Here is a 21,709-nt window from a genome sequence, read left to right as displayed (position 1 = left end):
ATATTGATTTAGTTTGTTCTTCTTATAAAAACGCATAAAAAGAATGTAAACCGTTTAAAAACCGTAGTTAAGTTTTTAAAGTTAATCTCAATAATTGGCCGTATCTTATTACTCTCATTATAATGAATGAAAATAATCGTGACACTGTCCCATAGCCAGAAGCAAGGTCACTATCTCGATTTACAACTTCACCTATTACTATCACGTTCTTCAATATTAATACCGTTAATACAAAATGTATGCAGTAGGTATATAAACGAGTTCACTTGATAAAACTTATCAGTATCAATTTGTTAATCACTCCTGTAACAATGTTTTCTAAAGTAAGTCCGAACGTAAATTAATAAAATATCGGACCAATGAAGATATTATATTTAAAACAAATTTTAATATTATAATTTTGTTTTACAGGTGGTAGCTCTCTGCGCCTTCGTGGCTGTGGCCCAGGCTGGCCTCCTGGCCGCGCCCGCCCACTACTCCTCTGCCGCGGCGGTCTCTTCCCAGAGCATCGTGCGCCACGACCAGCCCGCCCCCGTCGCCAAGCTCGCCGTGGCCGCCCCCGTGTACCACGCCGCCCCCGCCCCCGTCGCCTACCACGCCGCCCCCGCCGCCGTCACCTACCACGCCGCCCCCGCCCCCGTGGCCTACCACGCCGCCCCTGCCGTCGCCTACCACGCCGCTGCCGTCGCCTACCACGCCGCTCCCGTCGCCAAGGTCCTGGCTCACGAAGAAATCGTATGTACCGTTTTATTATTTACTGCAATATAATAAATCATTTCTTACTATAAAGTTATAAACATTGGATAGGATTCTTAAACATATGTTTTTCATTCTTTCAGGCTCACCCCAAATACGAGTACACCTACTCCGTCGCTGACGGCCACACTGGCGACAACAAGTCCCAGCAGGAGTCCCGCGACGGCGATGTGGTGAAGGGCTCTTACTCCTTCCACGAGGCTGACGGCTCCATCAGGACCGTGGAGTACACCGCCGACGACCACAACGGCTTCAACGCGGTCGTGCACAACACCGCCCCCACCGCCGCCCCTGTCGTGGTTAAGGCCGCCCCTGTTGTGTACAAGGCCGCCCCTGTTGTATACAAAGCCGCCCCCGCCTTCCAGTACTACCACCACTAATGTAGAATGAAATCGGAACTATTTATTTATTAAAATATTGTTTTAGAAAGAATTGTGTTATATTTTATTGTCCAGTTTTTGTTGAGAAACCTTATGAAATATGATTTTAGTTAGATGAATATTAAACCTATTGAAATAAAACGTAAAAAAAATGTTGAATATAGGTAATATACGATTTTATCATCAATCACCATTCATACAAACAAGAAAAGTTAACGCCAACGCTACTAAATAAGTAAAACACAGTCGTTAAAATATATCCGATTTAAATTAATAATTTACATCAATCTAATCTAAGACAAATAAGAAAACTGGCTTCAGTCCGCTATACTCTCACAAGAATAGAAAAATTAACGCCCGTGTTTCCCACTCAGTTCAATCCAGGATAAAAACAGCCTATATTTTATCTGGATCTCAAACTGTGTCTATAGATTCTTTCATCAGAATACGCCGAGTGGTTTAGGCAAGAAAAGGTAATATGGAGACAGACGAGATTACTCTCGCATTAAAACATTATGTCCTGATTAGTTATTTTATTTTGTTGTTAGGAAAACAAACAGCAATTTATAACACACATAGAATTACTAAATAAACTTTTTAATAAATTTCTGGATAACATGTTACAAGTTCTCGAAAGTTGTCTAATTGTTTGAGTAGGATACGACAGTATGAAAATTAAACAATTATTAACATTTACGGAACAACAGCATCTTGAAATAAATAAATAAAAAAAAAAAAAAAAAAAAAATGCTTTATTTCCTCACCACAACAATCATTACAATATTTTTAACCTTTAACCGACGACGTGATTTTTTTGTCACGCCGTCTGCGACGTGCGGTCTGTGGGACCGCTATACTGTTTACTCAAAAAGTAATAATTTTTTGCATAAAAGTGTATTGTTTTCATATTTTTTGAGAACATTATAGTATTACAAATAAACATACGTATAATTTGCGAGGAATCAATGTATATTTTTATTTAAATATGGCTAAAACTTTTTTGACCCTTAATTTCATTGAAATTACACTAGAGCTCAATAATACCTATATAACTTGTAAATTTTAATAAAAGCAAGAACAACTACACTGCTTCCTAAATAAAGTGAACATAATGAATAAAATAAAAATAAATGACACGTACATTACATGCATAAAAAAAAATTGACGTAGGGTAAACATTAGGCACAATCAGGACATTTTTTTTACCGCATGCCAAGCATTTTCGGTATGCATAGGTAACACCTGTAAGATAATTTCGTTTTCAATTTAGGTGGACTAAAATGTACGTCTTTTTTGCAGCTGGTGCAATAACATCAGGCTGATTTGGCATGTCAGAGCCTAGAATACATGTCACTGTTTGCGTTTCGCGGTATTTTTTTACAGACTACCATCTTTTACATAATATTATGTTCAAATATCAATATAATTAGGAAATGTCTTTTCCTAGGTTGTGGTGGCCCAGGATCCATCATTTTTACGAAAAATGTGTGGTTTAAAACAAAAACGCAATTTTCAGTATGGTACAAAAATGTCACGTAGTCTGCGACGTGCGGTCCCACAGACCGCTGTTGAACTTTAAATCGAATTATCTTATTAAAACTGCCCTCGTCGATGTATCCACTACCTGTAATGGCGTTTGGGCAACTAAACTCGAAGGTACTGAGACGCTCGGGACACGGGAGTAAGTAGAACATTGCAATCCAGAAATTACAAAAACCGGAGCGGTCTGTGAGACCGCACGTCGTCGGTTAAAGGTTAATACAATTTAGACTTATAGTAGAATTCGAATATTGTGGGAGACTGATGCCTAAACTAAGCTAAAAGAAGCTTGTATTTCAGGTAATAAATTTAATTTAATTAGGGAATCATTGTAACAAACGCGTTTGTGGCTGCTTGTTAAGTACTCCATTCGCATGGATTTAAAAAAATATCAACAACAAAGGGAAACAACAACAAATAACATCTATCCTCAAAAACTTGCGTTCATGTCCATGGGGGGAGTGGAGTATTATACTCCATTCCATACTTAGTCTTGATAGACAGGCAAAGTGTATAGGTACCGGTCAAATAAACTAACCTTACTATTAAAAACAACTAACCAAACTGTTCAATGTGATAAAATTATTTTTCCGCCACAATGCCACATGCGAAGGCGTAGGTATGTGCCCTGAAAAGGGCATGGGACAACAATACCGATAAACAATTTGAATAATAACAATATGCGCCCACTTTGGTCCTTTGGCCTCTGACATCTAAACTGTTAATTAAAGATTGAACCATTTTAACTTTTTTATTATTTTCGAATAATTCCGTCACTATAAAAAGGTTGGAAGGCGCTGAATGCAGGCCGCTACCAACCGGCCATTATGGAGATCATTGGGGGAGGCATTATGTTCAGCAGTGGATGTCCTATTTCTGAAATTATGATGATGATGATAGTGATGATTTATTTCCGAAGCACAAAGATATTTGTGATAAACTCTACTTTATCTGCTCAGAATGGTTATGGCTTATAAATGCGTGAGTAGGTGCCGGCTTTCATACGTTTCAAAATCTTGGCACCGACTCCAAAGGTATCAATCATGGCATATTATTAATTCGTCCTAATAAATAAATAATTAGTTATTTATTTTTCAATTTTTTACTGCACGTTTTTCGGAGTCGGTTTTACCTATCTATACTAATATTATAAAGCTGAAGAGTTTGTTTGTTTGTTTGTTTGTTTGTTTGTTTGTTTGTTTGGTTGAACGCGCTAATCTCAGGAACTACTGGACCGATTTGAAAAATTCTTTTTGTGTTGGATAGCCCGTTAGTTCCTGAAGGCTTTAGGCTATTTATCATCACGCTAAGACCAATAGGAGCGGAGCACCAATCAAGAATATTTCAAATCAGTGAATTTTTTCCTTTTGAGAGCTAACGCTGCGTAAACGGTTAAAGTTTCGCAAAAATCATGTATGACAGGATTGTTCCCCTTTAAAAGTTCTTTAAAAAAGTCCGCGGTAGCATATGTCTATCTTTTAAGGTTGGCTCATAGTAACCATTTTTATGCAAAAAAAATCTGTTTTAAAATAATGCATTATTTGCGAAGGTGTTTTTATAAACATGATATTAATCCTTATCCAAATAAATAAATTATTCACCACAAGTATTTAATTTTAAACATTCTTGCCCTTTACACCATTCGATTTCAATAAATATCTTAGGAGATATCGCAGTTTTAAAATCACATCGCAGCAAAATAATGATCAAGTACTACGCGCGCTACTGATGGATCAATGCACAGCCTAAACCGCTGATCGTAAAGACCTGAAACTTGGACGGTGTGTTCTTTGTATGACGTAAGCATCTGATAAGAAAGGATTTTCCAAAATTCTACCCCTAAGGAGGTAAAAAGGGGGGGCAAAGTTTGTATGAAATAACGAGATTCCTTTGTCCAATCTACTTAAAATTTTGCATAAGCATTCTATAACAGAATTAATGGAAGACGTGTTTCGTATTTTAGTGAAATGCACCCCCTAACTATGTTAAAAAGGGGTAGAAAGTTATTTTAGTGGTGATTTGCTTCAAAGTTGATATTAATTACTCATTAGTGCATTTTTTTACAATCATGACGTCATGTTAACGACTACCATACTCTAGGGGCCTCCACTTAACCTCGGAGTGGGTGCCCGCTGCGTGCGCTCGCCCAACAATGCATAGTAATGCATGAAAGTCATGCCGCGGGCACCTGCTTGCGCTGTATACATAAACTCATTTTCGCGCGAGAGTTTTGGCGGAGGCCCTTGAGGTAGTGGGAGTAGTCTTGAGGAAAAGCTCCTTCTCCCACGGCCAGTGGCATGCTGGAAGCTTGGTGATTCTAGCACCCGTAGGAAAATATAAAAAAATGTTTACCAATAATACTGCGGTAGGTGTAGTTTTCGATTTCGTTGTAAAAAAATAATACCACCGAGTAACTTTCACCGGATCAAAGGCCGAGCTGCATATTCATAAAATATAAGAAAAAAATATTTTCATGTTTATTTAACCTGATTTTTATATTTTAAAAGTATTCAAACATTTAGATAATAACGTTAAAACATTTAAAAATAATCGTATGAGAACGTTTTCGACTTCTCCACGGACGAAGTCGCGGGCAAAAGCTATTTGTAAAATAATTAGACTAAATTATTAAAAGTGCCTACCCAAAGTCATTATTCCACGCGGACGAAGTCGCGGGCACAGCTAGTTTTTAATAGAATTGTACATCAAGTATGGCATTGTAGACAATGTATTTCTGTTTCTAATATTATAGATTATTTGTGTCAGGTAGTACCTAACATTTATTTTATAAATTTTATGTCTACTGTACAACATAATGAAATAATAAAGAAGAGTAAATTTTCGTAAAGTATTCCTAATTTAAGCTTTATTAGTATACTCGTACTACGAGTACTACATGAAGCAAAAAATTGAACTATAAAAATTTATACCTATGTATGAGTTAATAATTAAATAAATTATGTTAAAATTAGTTGTTTAGTAATTAGTTGCCGTGGCTGGGAGGAGCAGCGCCGTGTCCTCACTGCGGTCGTGGGCCAGGACCTTTCGCTTCCGAGCCTGGTCAACGCCTTTCTGGGAAGTGAAAGATGCTGGAAAGCGGTCGCCTCCTTCTGCGAGAAGGTCATCCTTCAGAAGGAGGCAGCGGAGCGCGAGCAGGAGAACGATCCTCTCGCCACATCGCTCCGCAGGCGAAGACGGGGGTGGAGACGGCGGTTGTACGACCGTTCTACTTTCCCCCTAGGTGGTGGCCAGCAGGTCGGGGGTGCGGGGGCACCCTTGCCACCTCCGTCTGACGGGAATGGCTTGGCGTTTCGGGCCATTCCCGTGGGCCCTCCACAATAGGGTCCGCCGTGTAGGCGGGCTGTCGCCGGGGGTGTCGCGGAAGTCTAAGGCTACGGCCGGATACTCGCGACACCCCCACTCGGGCGATGACGGAACGCCGCGGAGGTTTTAGTGGGTATACCTCGTCCTTTTCAGGACGAAGCAGCGCCCTTCACAGGGCACCGGGAGTCCCACACACCACCCTGTCCCCCGGCAGTGGTGACGGTGCGCAAAGCATTTCCTCCGCGACAAAAAAAAGTTATTAGTTGCTGTAAATAGGTATTATCTTAATATTGTTACGGTACCTATAATTTTTGTTATGTGAGTATTTAATCATTAAAAAAATATTCAGACTTAATTTATTTTTTTAATTTTATTTAAACAATAAAATTTATCGTTAAGAACAAAAATCATTTATCATGAAGAATTTCTAATTTTATAGGGGAGAGTTCGGTATATTGTACCGCCGGGTAAATTGTGCCACCCTCATATTTCGTAAAGTATTTATTGAATGTCAATAATTGCAACACTCAGCGATACACAACAAAATTCAATTAATATCGGCCATATGGGTTTTGCCGAAACAATTAACACGTGTGTTTTATTTTGAAAAGTTTTTTTTCATTGTTTTCAAGTAACTTTTGACAATGCATGTTTAGTTTGTAATTTTGTTAAATTTAGTCACACAGTGTTTCTAATTTATTATTTAGAAGCGTAAATTAGTGTGGATTACAATTATTTGAAACATTTTTCGGTATTTATAAGCTATATTTTTTATCGATTTTTTAAACGCACTATCACCTAGTCGGCTAAATTGTACCACATCAAGTTGTATGGAATTTTACCAAAGGATTTTGAAAAAGTTTTAGTAAATCATATTTTGAAGTTATAATAGCATAGTTATGTTTGACTTAACAATAAATGAAAGCAAAAGACTGGCAAAGTAGCTTAGGTACAAGTGTGCGTTACGATAATTGGAATTACAAGACTTGTACTCAAAATCGTGATAACGTGTAAAACAATATCGGTTGTCTATATTATTAACTACTGTTCCTTTTCGTTACCTAATTTGTTAAGAATATACCGTATAATATTTTGCCATAGTTTTTTTATAGGCTTGAAATTTATTGAAATCCAATTTAGTAACCCTGTGGTACAAATTATCGAACCGGTTGGCTAAATTGGACCGATGCTCTGAACTCGCATTTTGTTGATTTGTGCTAAATATACAACAATCATGTTGATTAATACCTATGAAATAGTAAATTGAATAATTTCTCTTTTATTATATACCATGGCCATTAGCAAAAACAAAACAAAACTATGTGTAAAATGGGATTGAAAAAAACTGGTCCAAATTACCGGACTCTCCCTTAATGTATGAAAATTATCGAAAGAGTGCTCAAAAGCCTGTAGCAAGGTCAAGATCTTGTTTTACAACTTGTCTTATCACTCTGTACGGTACTTGAACTGTCTTTGCCTGTGCTGTACTGCTGTGATGCAGTATATAAACGAGTTCACTTGCAAAAGTAATCAGTATACATTTGCTAATCACCCATTTAACAATGTTCACTAAAGTAAGTGTGAGCACAAAAAAATGTCGATGATAAAATAATATTATGATACATTAGTGATTAATAAAAGTGACGTTGAAAATAAAAGTGATTCAAGTAGTGTTCAAGTGATGTTAAAAGTTTTTTTTTTTTATTATAGGTAGTAGCTCTCTGCGCCTTCGTGGCTGTGGCCCAGGCTGGCCTCCTGGCCGCGCCCGCCCACTACTCCTCCGCCGCGGCGGTCTCTTCCCAGAGCATCGTGCGCCACGACCAGCCCGCCCCCGTCGCCAAGCTCGCCGTGGCCGCCCCCGTGTACCACGCCGCCCCCGCCCCCGTCGCCTACCACGCCGCCCCCGCCGCCGTCACCTACCACGCCGCCCCCGCCCCCGTGGCCTACCACGCCGCCCCTGCCGTCGCCTACCACGCCGCTCCCGTCGCCAAGGTCCTGGCTCACGAGGAAATCGTACGTACCGTTTTATTATTAACTGCAATATTTTAAATCAATTCTTGCTATAAAGTTATAAACACTGGATAGGATTCTTAAACAGATATTTTTCATTCTTCCAGGCGCATCCCAAATACGAGTACACCTACTCCGTCGCTGACGGCCACACCGGAGACAACAAGTCCCAGCAGGAGTCCCGCGACGGCGATGTGGTGAAGGGCTCTTACTCCTTCCACGAGGCTGACGGCTCCATCAGGACCGTGGAGTACACCGCCGACGACCACAACGGCTTCAACGCGGTCGTGCACAACACCGCCCCCACCGCCGCCCCTGTCGTGGTTAAGGCCGCCCCTGTTGTGTACAAGGCCGCCCCCGCCCTCCAGTACTACCACCACTAAATGATATTAAAACTATTTAATTTATTAAAGCATAGTATCTAAATTATGTATGCATTTTCTATTTTTTCCTGAAATAAGTTCTTGGGGTTCTTAAAACTTTAGATATTCCTTGACTGTCTACGTTTTTAATGAAAAATAATTTGTAATGTTACCTTATTTCTAAAGCACGAATTCAAAGTACATATTTATCTTTTACATTGTTCATTTGTGACTGTCATCATCTCATCTCGTTCTGATGAAGAAATACCATCGGTAGATAATATAAATCATCATATAACATCCCCAAATGTGAAATCGATCAGCCAAGTAGTTTTTTTGTAGACTCAAAAAACCGGTTCCAAAACTTCAAAACGCTCTCCTGGAAACTTAACATTTTGCAGATGCGTCGTTGTTTGACGACGCCGACGACCTGTTTCGAGACAAAGATATTTAGAAAATTCTAAATAATATGTAAATAAATATTCTATTCAAAACCATTTGTCATACCGATAATGTAGGACAAAATTAGTTACAACTACTGTTGCACAATATGCATATTGCAGACTACTTAGTAACAGAAATTATACTTAGTCTGATGTGCTGGCGACTTTACATACAAGTGTTCAGCCAAAGGTCATCTTACTTAATATTATAAATGCGAAATTTTGTATGGATGTCTGGATGTTTGTTACTCCTTCACGCAAAAACTACTGAACGGATTTTGATGAAACTTTACATTATTATTGTTTATAACTCAGAATAACATATAGGCTATAATTTATGACGATCTGTGACAAACTAAATTTCACGCGGGTGAAGCCGCGGGAAAAAGCTAGTAAATAATGAAATCAACGACAAAATTATTTACTTCTTTCCAATTCCCTCGAAGTTGGACAAGTGCATCTACTGCACTGGACGCGTTATATAATGTTGAAAGTAGACCTTTTCCAAGTTTTTACTTACTGAACTTTTACGTCTATCATTCAGAATATGAATGTCATAAAAGGTTAACAATAACACCGGTAAGAGTGGAAGTATCGCAATGAGAAGTTCTCTCTTGTTTGCTTTTTTATAGTTACTTTTGTGAAGCCTCAATGTAACCTTGTTGGTGTTCAAATAAATAAATAAATAAATAAATGAGGAAAACTTACGGAAAGCTCTATAACAAACTTAACTAAAACTGCTTATTTTTTTGGCGGGTAAAAAAGAAATTATGAAAAGTTTATGCCCAAAGGGCCGAGTAGAGTACCTACTTAAAGTTAATAAGCACTATGATGGATACATCAGCGGTATAAATATAACTCTCACACAAATTTTATTGATCTCCCAGTACCCCAGAGCAATGACACTAGTCACTTTAGAAGGGTAGAGTTAAATAAATCCGCCGAAGAATCTAATCTGGGAACATCCAACACTCATTAGGTTCCTTAATCCACTGAAACTAATTAGGTATTCCGCCTACACTCTTTGTTGTGATTGCAAAATTTCTATTTGTTGACCCAATTTTCGACTGGTAAAAATATGTTATTAACTTTACTTTGTCATGATTATTTAAAATATTAAATAAATATGTATAATATGATAACCAGTGCTAAGCATCAGCCACGTTTACCGTTATTTACTTGCAAAACCAGCAATCAATCAATGGTCAATCGTCACACAGGGTGACTTTGCAATCAGTGTCCAAATTAGGAGCGACTCAGTACTTCACTTCGTTCATAGAAATATACTTACAGATAGTTAACTTCAAAGCTCAATAGACATAATGGTGCGCTAAAATAAACCTCATCTTTTAAAACTTAAGATATGGGAGACCCGCATATTTTTTTTTTTTTTTTGCGACAACTACCACGATTAAAAATAATTAAGACAAAGTTGTATTATTAATTGTTCTATAGAGCTTATTAAAAAAATTCAGATACTGATTGCAAATTCACCCTGTATATTATCGTGTCTTCATGAGAACGAAAATGGCTGTCGGAAATAACGAAGACGCAACATCCGACCCGAAACCAATACAATAAATCTTGATGCTTTAGTAATACCTACCTTGATTACAATTACTAACCAAATAGGTAATTTATTGAAATTTTATAATGTACTTCCATATAATCTTAAAATACCTTTGATACGAGTATAATGTCATATTCTCTAATATGTATAACATTCGAATAACTGCACCACCCAGTCTGTAAGTGTAAGCTGATAAAGGATACCTTGACGTTACGTAATAGTATTGTTTCATAAGATTTTTTGAGACATATTCAGTGAATGGATCGCCTGCGACACTATCTTGACCCAGAGCAAGGTCGGGGCATAAAGCTAGTTTGACAGCTTCCACTACCTGTGATCGGGCTAATCTTGCTTAAAGTTTCGAGTATAAAACTGGACCCTTGGTTATGTAGGCATCATTATCAGTCCGACTTCGGATAAAAACACAATATGTTCTCAAAAGTAAGTGCAGTGATATCGATGTGAATTGAATTGGAAAACAGTGAATTGTGAGTGAACAGCGATATTAACCAGTGATGTATTTTCAGTTGGTAGCCCTGTGCGCGTTGGTGGCGGTATCCCAGGCCGGTCTCCTGCCTGCGGCGCCCGTGCACTACTCTCCTGCTGAAGCTGTGTCTTCGCAGAGCATCGTCCGCCACGAACAACCCCAGGCCTACTCCACCAAGCTCGTGGCTGCTCCCGTCGCCTACCACTCAGCCCCTGTTGCCTACCACTCCGCCCCCGCCCACTACTCGTCTGCTGAATCCGTCAGCTCCCAAAGCATTGTTCGCCACGAGCAGCCCGCTAAGCTGGTAGCCGCCCCCGTGTACCACGCTGCGCCCGCCCCTGTCGCCTACCACGCCGCCCCCGCCCCTGTCACCTACCACGCCGCTGCCGCCCCGGTGTACCACGCCGCTCCCGTCACCAAAGTTGTAGCTGAGGAAAGCGTAAGTGTTTGTCGTAATATCTGTTAAAAATAAATCGTTTAATATGATAACTTTAAAACTAACTAACGCATTGTTATCTTCAACAGCACTACCCTAAATACGAGTACACTTACTCCATCGCTGATGGCCACACCGGCGACAACAAGTCCCACCAGGAGATCCGCGATGGTGACGCTGTGAAGGGATCTTACTCCTTCCACGAGGCTGACGGCTCCATCAGGACCGTGGAGTACACCGCCGACGACCACAACGGCTTCAACGCGGTCGTGCACAACACCGCCCCCACCGCCGCCCCTGTCGTGGTTAAGGCTGCCCCCGTCCAATACTACCACCACTAAGTGTTCATGTGCCATCCCCAAAAAAAGGACTGATTAATTATTTATTGACTGTTTTAATGAATAAGCTCGAATAAATCTTTACTGAAAAATATTTATTTACTTTTATTGAAACCTTGTAGCCAACCCAAATATTTTAAGAAACTAACAGTAACACACAGAATTAGGAAAACCCATATATGCCCAGAGGTACATAAATGAACTCTTGAACATTTATATCATTGGGTCGTTTTCGCAAGAGCGATGCCTATAAAAAAACTTTAAATTATTCCAAATTAGATACATAAAAATCTGAGACCTAAATAGTTCTGGGCATATTATTGTATGGTTTAAAGAAAATACAAAAGGGAAAAGTAATTCAATAGGAGGTAGTACGTTCGTAGTACTATATCGGTTAGATCCTGAAAAAAGTAATTAATAAATGCTACGTAGAGTCACTGATAAATGGTATGGTAGCTTTACCAAAATTAAACTTTAATCTGAAAACATTGATTCTTCTTGGGTATGCAATATCTGCATTTAACCAAAAATAACATGATCCTATGACTTCCATGAATGTGCTAGGCTACAAGTACCTTATACACATACTCGTACATAATTATACAAGTCAACTCAAGAGGTTTCTATCTATTTATTTTATTTATTTATTTCTATTCTATCTACTACATATTTTTCGCTTAATTACGTTCAAATACGTTTTTGGGTAAGAAAAGAAAAGAGGACTATTAATTAAGGCAGACACCAGTGTATGGAGTTAAATGTTTAGGTTGATGATTATTTTACATTGAGTAGCATTAAACAGTTTTAAAATCAAAGACATAATGTTATTATAGAACATCTATCACGCTCACTGGACATGTATAGAGAGATAAAAGAAGACTGAAATTTTAAAGCAAATTAGTTGAAAGGCGCTTGTTTAACAATGATTTGTGAACAAAAACTTTAATAAAATGTATATCCTTATTTAATCACTCACATACTACACTGTCTGATAACTACAAGTTATTATGTAGATTTAAAAATAAAAAATACAAGAATAATTTTAACTTATCGCGACACTCATTAGTAATTGTTTGTTGTATCTTGCATTGGTGCCTTTTACTAGTACTTATTATTAAAAAAATAAAAACCTACCAACCTCCTATTGATCATTTTAAAATATAACAAACAGTAAATCCAAAGACTGGAAAATCACTTTTGTTGACTGTATAAAAGGATAGTTTCTCTCGTACTAACGTATCTAAGCACTTTTTATTTCACAGAACAATACCACATAAAACTTTTTCATAACTAGCAAATGCCATCCGTTCTGTTGAACAATGAATTCATCGAGTCTATTAAATTTTACCGATGCCTTACATGATAACAAGGCGAATCCACTCTCTTTTGTGAAATTAACAAAACCGAGAAGGATGTTGGGGAACAGTGGACATAACATCACACAATCATGAATTTCACTAAGTTTCTATCTTGTCTTGAATAATTTTACGACCTAGAGCTTGTTTAAATAATTGCAAAATTATGGTTACAGGCTTTTATATAGGTACAATTATTTTACATTTATATTCATGACAGTAATATTAGCGTATTTTATTAGTTTTGGTAAGTTAACAAAAATACACACATGTTATAGAAACTCGCTGCCATGGAAAACGTGTTAATACAAATTAGTTAATGCAAACACAATTATGATAATACAAGATAAGGACACGATATTAACATGATTGTAAGATTACTTTATACTTCTCAGCACTGGCCCATTTATTGTCCTGAAGCAGTGGTAGGGTTAATACTGGGACGTGTAAAAGTGCTTTTTATAAGCCTACTTGCATAAATAAATGAGTTTTATGAGTTTTTTATAAAAATGTTTACTATAGTATGTATCTTATTGTTGAAAGATCCCCATCTTCCCCATATCTATATCTTTAACAGAAAAATTGACTCAATGCCTCCATTGAGTTTTAGATGGTGGCGATCCGATAAGAGATCGCAGTTCCGGGCTAGGCTAATGTGGATAAGATATTGTATCCATATTCTAACAATATAAAACTACGCTAAATATTACTGGATTGGACCCTTATTATTGGCGTGGGTCCAATAAACAAATGTGTGCTCATAAATATCATGAAGTATGCATGAACATTATCTGTTTCTCCTGTTCTCTGTTCGGGTATTAAATTCATAAATGTATTGGTTTGGAAACTTGATTTATATCTGGTGTTAAGTACCATAGCTTTACTTAATTTGGACCACATTAAGGGACTGAGTAGAATATCCAAAGATGTATTTCTGTATCAATATAATTTAATTTGATGCCTAATTACCTAACTGACATGAAACATAACATTGGGTACATAACATAATCGCAATAAATGAATATTAGATACTAATCTCGCGTATAAAAGGTAAATGGGAGTAAAAATGAAAATACTAAATCATAAAATTTAAGATATCAATACGAATAAATGTACTATCAATAACAAGATCAACCATTCATTACATCGATGTTATGATGACCGAGTTAGGCTCACAAATCCTTCCTATTCTTTCGTATTACCTGCAAAATTACCAGAATATAAGATATTTAACAATTTTATATAATACAAAATCGAAAAGTATAAAACGGTTTAAAGTGAATCATTTCATCAACAGTCCGCTAGTTCGTTTGTTTGGCGACGGTTCCCCTAAGTAAACCATGATGTCTAGAAACGTAAGTAAAATTAATTTACTCATAAATAACCTTAATAATTATTTAAGGTTTATTACAAACTTAAAAATAATATTGATAGTGTTTTAATTACTAAGAAAAGTCTAAATCGAAGGACTCTTATTCCAAATGTTAGTCTTTTAAGTACATACTTAAATTTTGTTTTACTGATATCAGTAAAACAAAATTTAATATGAGTTTGAAGAAATTCACACAGGAAATCTAGCTTCCTGTTTATATTATTAAATTCACACTCTTAAAATCATTCTTTTACAGATTTTACTTCTTATTTGCTCCGTGGCAGTCAGTCAAGCAGTCGTAATAGAGACAAGTTCAAAGAATGACGATGAGAACTCAAGTAGATGGCAAATGGTAAAAATGTTCCATTCATCGAGTCCTCGGCTGTTCCACCATTATGACTACTATGTAAGTAATTTCAATTGAAGTTTATACAGTGCTAATACAGGTCTATATAAGTCCATATGACTTAACCCTGCATTTTTAACTAAACATATTGAAACCAATTAATACGAAAGCTTTAATAAAATCATGAAAAATGTGCCACCCAAGTAAAATGCTGTGGTAATGAGTCCATCCATGGACTTCAGTCTCACTGGAATGTCCACTAATAATCAAAACAATGTTAAGAATAACATCTTTACTTGACGATTTTGTAAGAAACCTTGACTAATTTTGGAACTGGTTCATCAATGGCATATCAATGGTAGAGGACACAGTTCCGTTATTGCTTAAGTCTATTTATAAACACATTAAACCACTGCATACATTACAGGCTTACCCTAAATACGAGTTTGAATACGCTGTGTCGGACAAGAAAACTGGAGACCACAAGCGCCACCATGAGACCAGAGATGGGGACAAGGTGCGAGGAGAGTACAGTCTGGTGGAACCTGATGGATCCATGAGGAAAGTGCAGTACGACGCTGATGACCATAATGGGTATGAATTCTTTTTGGATATTCCTAAAAAAGTTGTCTTTTCAGTTATTGTAAACTCCTCCCGGATTTGTCGTGGTATTTTTTTCATATGACACGTAATCGAATGTCCATCTTTAATTAAGCTAATTGGGTCACTGAAAATCCAAAGTATTACTTGCAGCCTTCTCACTTTTTATCGCTAGTAAGCTCTAACGCATGTCTAATATGCAAAGCACGAGATAATGTGCATTGATTAGAGCGCATCTTTTTAAATATTCCTTTTCAGTATGTGCAATACGTATTTTTCCTACAGCTAAAACTTGAAAACAAACCTTTAAACTTTCGTCACCAAACATCGCACAACCGAATACCGAACTGTTACACAAAAAATATTAAACATGTTTATAATTGCGTTGCAGGTTCAATGCCGTTGTCAGCAAGACCGTCAACAAGCATGGCGATCATGCCTACTCAGTATTTGGTGAAACGAAACATTTTGGTCAAGGCGTCAAAATTAACCACTACTTCCCCGGCAAGGACTATTATTACCAAGAACAAGTGACAACCGAAAGTGCGCCGATCGAAATGGAAAACAAACCAGTTCAGCCTAAACCTGTTAAAGAGGTCGGGACGGAATCTAATGATAGTGAAAACAAAATGATACTGATTGAAGCTGGGAACAAAATGATGTTATTAAAGCCCGTTGAAATTGTCACTCAGCCACCAGTTGCAAAACCTGAATCAGTACCTGAACCAGTTGTCAAAGTTGAAGCGGTAGAGGCTGCTACAGTCAAAAGCATGCCTGAAGTAGTTTCAATGATGATAGCCAATTCGGGATCTTTGGATACAATTAATACCGTAGTGGCTGAGAAGACTGAACAAACTGCTCCTGAAACTGAAAATAAAGAACCAAAGGAGACTCCAAAACAAATAAAAGAAGAAACGGCATCAGATTCCGACGTTGCATCATCATACTATCGCCACTCAAGGATTTACTACGTAGGATTTTAAGAGCAAGAACCTATTTTTATTACTATTTTCTGTTATGTAGTTTTAAAATTTAAAGTCATAGAGGTAAACAATGTGAGCAGTAGCAAGTATTATTGAATATTATTCAAGGTTTAGAACGGCTAGACTGACTACATGAATTAAATAAAAAATTAAAACATAATGTTTTATTAATCTTATTTTTTAGAACCCTTCTACTCCCAAAATTAATATTGATCTTACTTTTTAGTGCGTTCTTAAAACGTAAGATGGCAGTTTTGGTCACTTTCACTGAAACTTAATAGTTCAAGTTATTTCAAGTAGGTGGCGCTAAACGATTTTTCCATCTACGCTGTTTCGACTGAGAGAAAATTCAGCAAAATTAGTAATTTCCTTTTTAAAACTAAACGAACTCTATGTATACAACCAATTCATAGACAAATGTGTAATTTAAGAAATTTTATTTTATTACAACATATATTTTGTGGTAGATACCTATCTACTGATTGTAATAAAACACTACTAACTCCATGTTACTAGAAACAACAGTTCTCAGCTTAGAGTTTCGACTCTATTGCATTGCTTTAGAACAAGTTAAGTCTGAAATGATTAGGTATTATAAGAAATCGTGACTGTACTTTATTGTATGTCCCTCACATCGCACCGCGTGATTATCGCGGTTATTAACCGTAATTAATAATTACTGTGAATTTAATCGATCACGTGTGTCCGAAATTTTAATTGAACCCTTAATTGATGCTTAACCTTCACCCAAAATAATTAAAATAACAATGCACACCTTAAAACTATTGGGATAAGTGTTAAATTGTCGCTTTTAAGGATACTGAAATTACTGCGGCAGTCAACCGCTTAAATATTAATTAATATTTCAAATATTTAATAATATAAATTGATAAGTTTAAGTAAAGCTAAGTTTTTGCTTCAAAAACGCGTTAGTTTATACCTCTTTTATAACAAACGAAGAGGCAAAATGAGATACTAATTAAGCTATACATTTATTAAGGTGACTGATGAAATTTATTACAATTTTAAATGCTTATTAAGCTAGGTGCACTTGTAGTAATGATAATTGTGCAAATAAAAGCAATTTGAAATACGCAATGGTCTACGTAACCGGCTGTAACGTTTCATACTATTTTCATTATCGTTTAGCTTCTGTTTTACTGCAAAATAATCAACGATTTAATAGAAATACAATTAGGTGTAAAAGTTATGAAGGTGATATCTAATAGTTTTGAAGATGCAATCCCATAATGACCAGGGTTTGATAAAAAAGTATCTTTTTGGATTACTCTAAAAAGTTTAATGTAGGATGACTACCTGCTCTATAGCAGGTCGAGCAGATCCAGCCTTCTGTCTCAATATTTATATTCTTTTTTTATGCTGAACGATTCGAAAATATACTCCTAATTGTATATTAACTTGGACATCACTCGCTCGATTGAACACAATAATCTTAATTATAATTATTACTAACATCATTAACGAGTCAAAGCACCCAAATCGATTTGCAAATCACTATCACTTCATAGAATAGGTAAATAGCTTACGATCTGAAGACTATTCTACTAACCTAATTGTCAGTATTATGCAGCTCCCTGCGCTCGTAAAAACAGCCGTTCCAAATATGTCAAATGCTGAGCGTAATGTATATTTGAATAACTCGCTTTATCTTACCATAATTAATAGGTAAAATGAAACCGGAGCGCTACAAGGAACAGCACTTTCGCTCGCACTAGTAGCCCTTAGCCTGCATAATGGATACTTTACACATTACACCAACAAACTAAACCTAAGCTTATTTTATTTAAGCTTGACCTAATTTCAAAGATGTGACATTGAACTAGATTGAGGTTGCAAAATGAAATAAGACAATAGAAGACAATCAGCGTCAAATTCTTTTGCTGGTTAATGAACTTTGGTTTGTGTGGTGATAAAACTAACTTTTGAGAGTCATTTATAGAATCTTTAAAAAAAAACGAATTTGTATTGTCTTTAACATACCCTATTAATGTAGATGTATTGATATGAGTGATTTAATGTGTAATTTACTCTTTGCTCTCCCTACAAAGTTAATTAAATAACTAGATAAAACAATGAAAGAACTGAAACATCACTTCATCATAAATAATATTGACAGCGATTAATATAACCTAACATTGTTATTGGACGACAAAATTTACAAGTGTATGTCAATAATGTGCTTTAGATTACTCTCGTTTTATTCACGAAAAACGTTACCGACGCAGCTCTGCGCTGAACGAATTGCTAGACTTATTGCATGCGCTCCAACTCAAGTATTACACTAGATATGACATAGATAATTTAATACACTTATTAATCTACGCGAATGTCGGAGGTACGCGAACGAGCATAAAAACTCTGATTGGATCTACGTTGCCGACGCCTGCACAGCGAAATTACTGGCATGATCAAATTTTAATGCTTCTTAGATTACACTTTTGCAATTATCTTGTAATCTAAGTCCTGTTGCAATACATGAACCATCTTGAAGAACTTTAAATATGTGGTCAAATCATGCATGAAAAAATGTTTTCTTCGAAATATCGTGTAAAGGCCCCGTAATAGAACAAGGTAATAAATTCCGATTGCTCTCATAACATAGCTGTTAAAAGCACGGTAGTGTCAATATCGGAGAGGATGAGGACCAGCGCATGTAACAGTTAAGAAGGAAGTTTGTAACATGCGAGAATATCTTGCATATCCTTCAACAATTCTGTAGATCTTGTCGATGTGTAATGGTTTCCTTCCTTCACAACCAGCTTTACGCAAAACTAGAAGACTAAAAAACATTAAATCCATTGAAGAGATTCTATTAAATATCAATATAAAAGATGAGTATTAGTACAGTTACATGTCATGGTCATTAATAGAAAATCCATTTGTCTGTTCTGTTCATGGAAGGCATGTAATGGGAAATGACTCGAAAATAGAGCTGAGGGAAAATGCTTCTAACCTAACGGTACTTATTGAAAATATTTTTCAAAAAAGCGTAACGACCTATTTGATAGGATATTTACGAGTAGGTACTTACTGTAAAGAAACCATTTTATAACTTTATAGAAACCATGAGATAAGATTTGTGTAAAAAGTTTAATCTTCGCGTCCTGAATTCGATTGAAGATAACAATAACAAAATTGTATTGTCTCAATTGCATAGGTAGCTCGGCCTTGTGGAGCGATCCCATAAAAGATGAGACGAACCGTTTACAAAAACTGTAACAATATCGACCTCTCACTTTAAAATGGTCAATTTTCTCTACACATTGTAGCCATATCGGGTTGCGACACCCGATAAAGTGAGCAGATTGCCAATGCGGCAATTACCTACTGTGATCCGATCGGATATCGTCTGGAATAGACTCCCCTCCACAAACAGCGCTTATGTTTTGTTTGTTATATAAAAAGAGTGCACTATCACAGCGATACCAGTCGTCAAGGCATTTGTCTGCAAAGCAAAATGTTCTCCAAAGTAAGCCTACGTTTGAATTATAAAAATTACGCAACAAACAAGAGTAGGACAATTGCAGCGTAATCTAAATTACTTAGTCGAAATTAGCTTTGAGCTTTTGTAATGAGAGTACTGCAACTGTAAACAGTGGCCTTGTGATGAGGTCAACGATTCCAGGATCTAAAAATAGTTTTTTTTTACAGATTTTAGTGGCTTGCGCTATGGTGGCCGCGTGCCAAGCAGGTCTCCTGCATCACGCTCCGGCGGTGTCATCTCAGAACATCGTCCGCCACGACCAGACCGTGCACCACGAGGTGCCGGTGCACTACGAGGCCCATGCTGCCCAGGTGTCCCACGCCGCCCCGGCTCACGAGTACCACACCGTTCACGCCGCCCCAGTCCAAATCGCCCACGCCGCCCCAGTCGTCCATGCTGCCCCCATCCATGCTGCCCCCGTCCACGCTATCCATGCTGCCCCCGTCCACGCCATCCACGCCGCTCCCGCCCATCATGAAGACCACTACGTCGATGAATACGTAAGTAGATACTATTTTAATTTTTAGTTTATAGATGGATCCTGTGAACTTAGAGCTTTGGAAGACCTTTAAGCTACGTTGATAGAAGAGCTAAGGAATGCCATCCCTGAAAAATTAAAACAAGGGTTGAAAAAAGTTTTTAGGAACCCGAAATTGCCAGTTTGGAATCAGTTTGGATTTATGGCCTAAATTAATCGCATACTTTATTGCTCCTTCTTCCAGGCTCATCCCAAATACGGCTACTCCTACTCCGTTGAGGACCCCCACACCGGCGACCACAAGTCCCAGCACGAGGAGCGCGACGGCGATGTGGTGAAGGGCGAGTACTCCCTGCTGCAGCCTGATGGCTCCTTCCGCAAGGTCACCTACACCGCTGACCACCACAATGGGTAAGATATAAAAACCAGGCATAGAGTTCAAAATGTGAAGATTAGATTTGATTTCAATATTCTTTTTCTAAGCTCGTTAACCCCTCGTGACAAAATTATGCTTGTGTTACGAGTGGTATCACCACAATAGCTCAGCGAAGATGTGCTTCGAACCCGAATTCCTCGGATCTCGAATAAGTCAGTCCTTCCCTAAGCGTTGGACTATTGTCGTTTCATTAGACTTTAACATTAAAAAAATAATTTGTGATTTGTACACGACTCTACATGTTTCGGTCTCTCATTTGAAAAATATTCAAACAATAGCCTTCCAATCAAAATACGCTTTCCAGCAACAATGAAAGCGTTAAGTGTGTGGACAAACTATTTGAATAACTTGTATCGCGAATTCACACACATGTCGCCACACAAATCCGTGGTGAATTGTAAAATGGACGCTGAAATCTTAGTTTCTTTATTGCAGTGTAATGTTCATTGTCTCGTATGCAGCTTAGGAACGAGTATTTCGTTTTAGTCTCACGTGCATTATGTATTGTTTCCCCACAGATTCAACGCCGTGGTTCACAACTCGCCGCCCGTCATCCATCATCATTAGAAGTTTGCCCAATCTGTGATATTAGCCGTAGAATTCTAGCCAACAAATGGAGAACAATGTTACCATTGCCTTAAGTGCATGAAATACCTGTTGTACATATTAGACAATTAAATCATTTCTATGTACACGACTATTTAGTGAATAAAGTAGATAAAATTATTACATGGATGAATATTATTTTTCCTACTCCCTACAAAAATGTTGAGAATTAAAACAATACTATTCTTAAAAGACATGACCTTCCTGCCACATTATAAATTAGGTAAATAAATATTAATAAAAAATGTACTGGTACATCAAACGAGACGTTTCTGATGCATTACTGCACCCTGTTCCATATTATTTTCCTTTTGCTTTGCCCTACTGCCTGCATTGCCTTCTCTATAAAGGTCATCAATATACTTTTAAGTTTTTATAATGTT

General features: G+C 37.3%; 4 protein-coding genes across 5 annotated transcripts; all 4 read left to right on the top strand.

Annotated features, from left to right (window-relative positions):
* Positions 1-311: 311 nt before the first annotated feature.
* On the top strand, positions 312-8,438 carry LOC135071372 (uncharacterized). Its single transcript, XM_063965162.1, has 7 exons — positions 312-323; positions 412-735; positions 840-1,133; positions 5,917-6,128; positions 7,513-7,573; positions 7,710-8,012; positions 8,117-8,438. Exons 1-7 carry the CDS (start codon positions 312-314, stop codon positions 8,390-8,392), a joined length of 1,482 nt encoding a protein of 493 aa, XP_063821232.1. The 3' UTR covers positions 8,393-8,438.
* A 2,312-nt stretch (positions 8,439-10,750) lies between these two features.
* On the top strand, positions 10,751-11,739 carry LOC135071146 (cuticle protein 8-like). Of its 2 annotated transcripts, XM_063964916.1 has the most exons (3): positions 10,751-10,825; positions 10,912-11,310; positions 11,397-11,739. In XM_063964916.1, the coding sequence occupies exons 1-3, from the start codon at positions 10,814-10,816 to the stop codon at positions 11,646-11,648; spliced, it is 663 nt and encodes a 220-aa protein (XP_063820986.1). In that variant the 5' UTR covers positions 10,751-10,813; the 3' UTR covers positions 11,649-11,739. The 2 variants fall into 2 exon arrangements, with proteins under 2 accessions (XP_063820986.1, XP_063820987.1); XM_063964917.1 differs by lacking the exon at positions 10,751-10,825 and having other exon boundaries at positions 10,900-11,310.
* Positions 11,740-14,270: 2,531 nt separating this feature from the next.
* On the top strand, positions 14,271-16,459 carry LOC135071141 (uncharacterized). The gene is made up of 4 exons (XM_063964910.1): positions 14,271-14,355; positions 14,629-14,778; positions 15,146-15,312; positions 15,710-16,459. Exons 1-4 carry the CDS (start codon positions 14,341-14,343, stop codon positions 16,299-16,301), a joined length of 924 nt encoding a protein of 307 aa, XP_063820980.1. The 5' UTR covers positions 14,271-14,340; the 3' UTR covers positions 16,302-16,459.
* A 3,261-nt stretch (positions 16,460-19,720) lies between these two features.
* On the top strand, positions 19,721-21,449 carry LOC135071157 (cuticle protein 19-like). The gene is made up of 4 exons (XM_063964927.1): positions 19,721-19,791; positions 19,974-20,306; positions 20,529-20,695; positions 21,239-21,449. The coding sequence occupies exons 1-4, from the start codon at positions 19,780-19,782 to the stop codon at positions 21,285-21,287; spliced, it is 561 nt and encodes a 186-aa protein (XP_063820997.1). The 5' UTR covers positions 19,721-19,779; the 3' UTR covers positions 21,288-21,449.
* Positions 21,450-21,709: the final 260 nt, after the last annotated feature.

This window comes from Ostrinia nubilalis, chromosome 4 (assembly GCF_963855985.1).
Source record: "Ostrinia nubilalis chromosome 4, ilOstNubi1.1, whole genome shotgun sequence".
Lineage (NCBI taxonomy): Eukaryota > Metazoa > Arthropoda > Insecta > Lepidoptera > Crambidae > Ostrinia > Ostrinia nubilalis.
The sequence above is the reverse complement of the archived record's forward strand: the minus strand, read 5'-3'. Positions and strand labels throughout refer to the sequence as shown.

Bases quoted from the DNA above. Each gene is read 5' to 3' on its own strand.
- LOC135071146 (XM_063964916.1), top strand. The intron at 11,311-11,396 runs GTAAGTGTTTGT...TATCTTCAACAG, and splicing joins AAGTTGTAGCTGAGGAAAGC to CACTACCCTAAATACGAGTA.
- LOC135071372 (XM_063965162.1), top strand. The intron at 736-839 runs GTATGTACCGTT...TCATTCTTTCAG, and splicing joins TCCTGGCTCACGAAGAAATC to GCTCACCCCAAATACGAGTA. The intron at 6,129-7,512 runs GTGGGTATACCT...TATATAAACGAG, and splicing joins GGAACGCCGCGGAGGTTTTA to TTCACTTGCAAAAGTAATCA.
- LOC135071141 (XM_063964910.1), top strand. The intron at 14,779-15,145 runs GTAAGTAATTTC...CATACATTACAG, and splicing joins TCCACCATTATGACTACTAT to GCTTACCCTAAATACGAGTT. The intron at 15,313-15,709 runs GTATGAATTCTT...ATTGCGTTGCAG, and splicing joins GACGCTGATGACCATAATGG to GTTCAATGCCGTTGTCAGCA.
- LOC135071157 (XM_063964927.1), top strand. The intron at 20,307-20,528 runs GTAAGTAGATAC...TCCTTCTTCCAG, and splicing joins ACCACTACGTCGATGAATAC to GCTCATCCCAAATACGGCTA. The intron at 20,696-21,238 runs GTAAGATATAAA...GTTTCCCCACAG, and splicing joins ACCGCTGACCACCACAATGG to ATTCAACGCCGTGGTTCACA.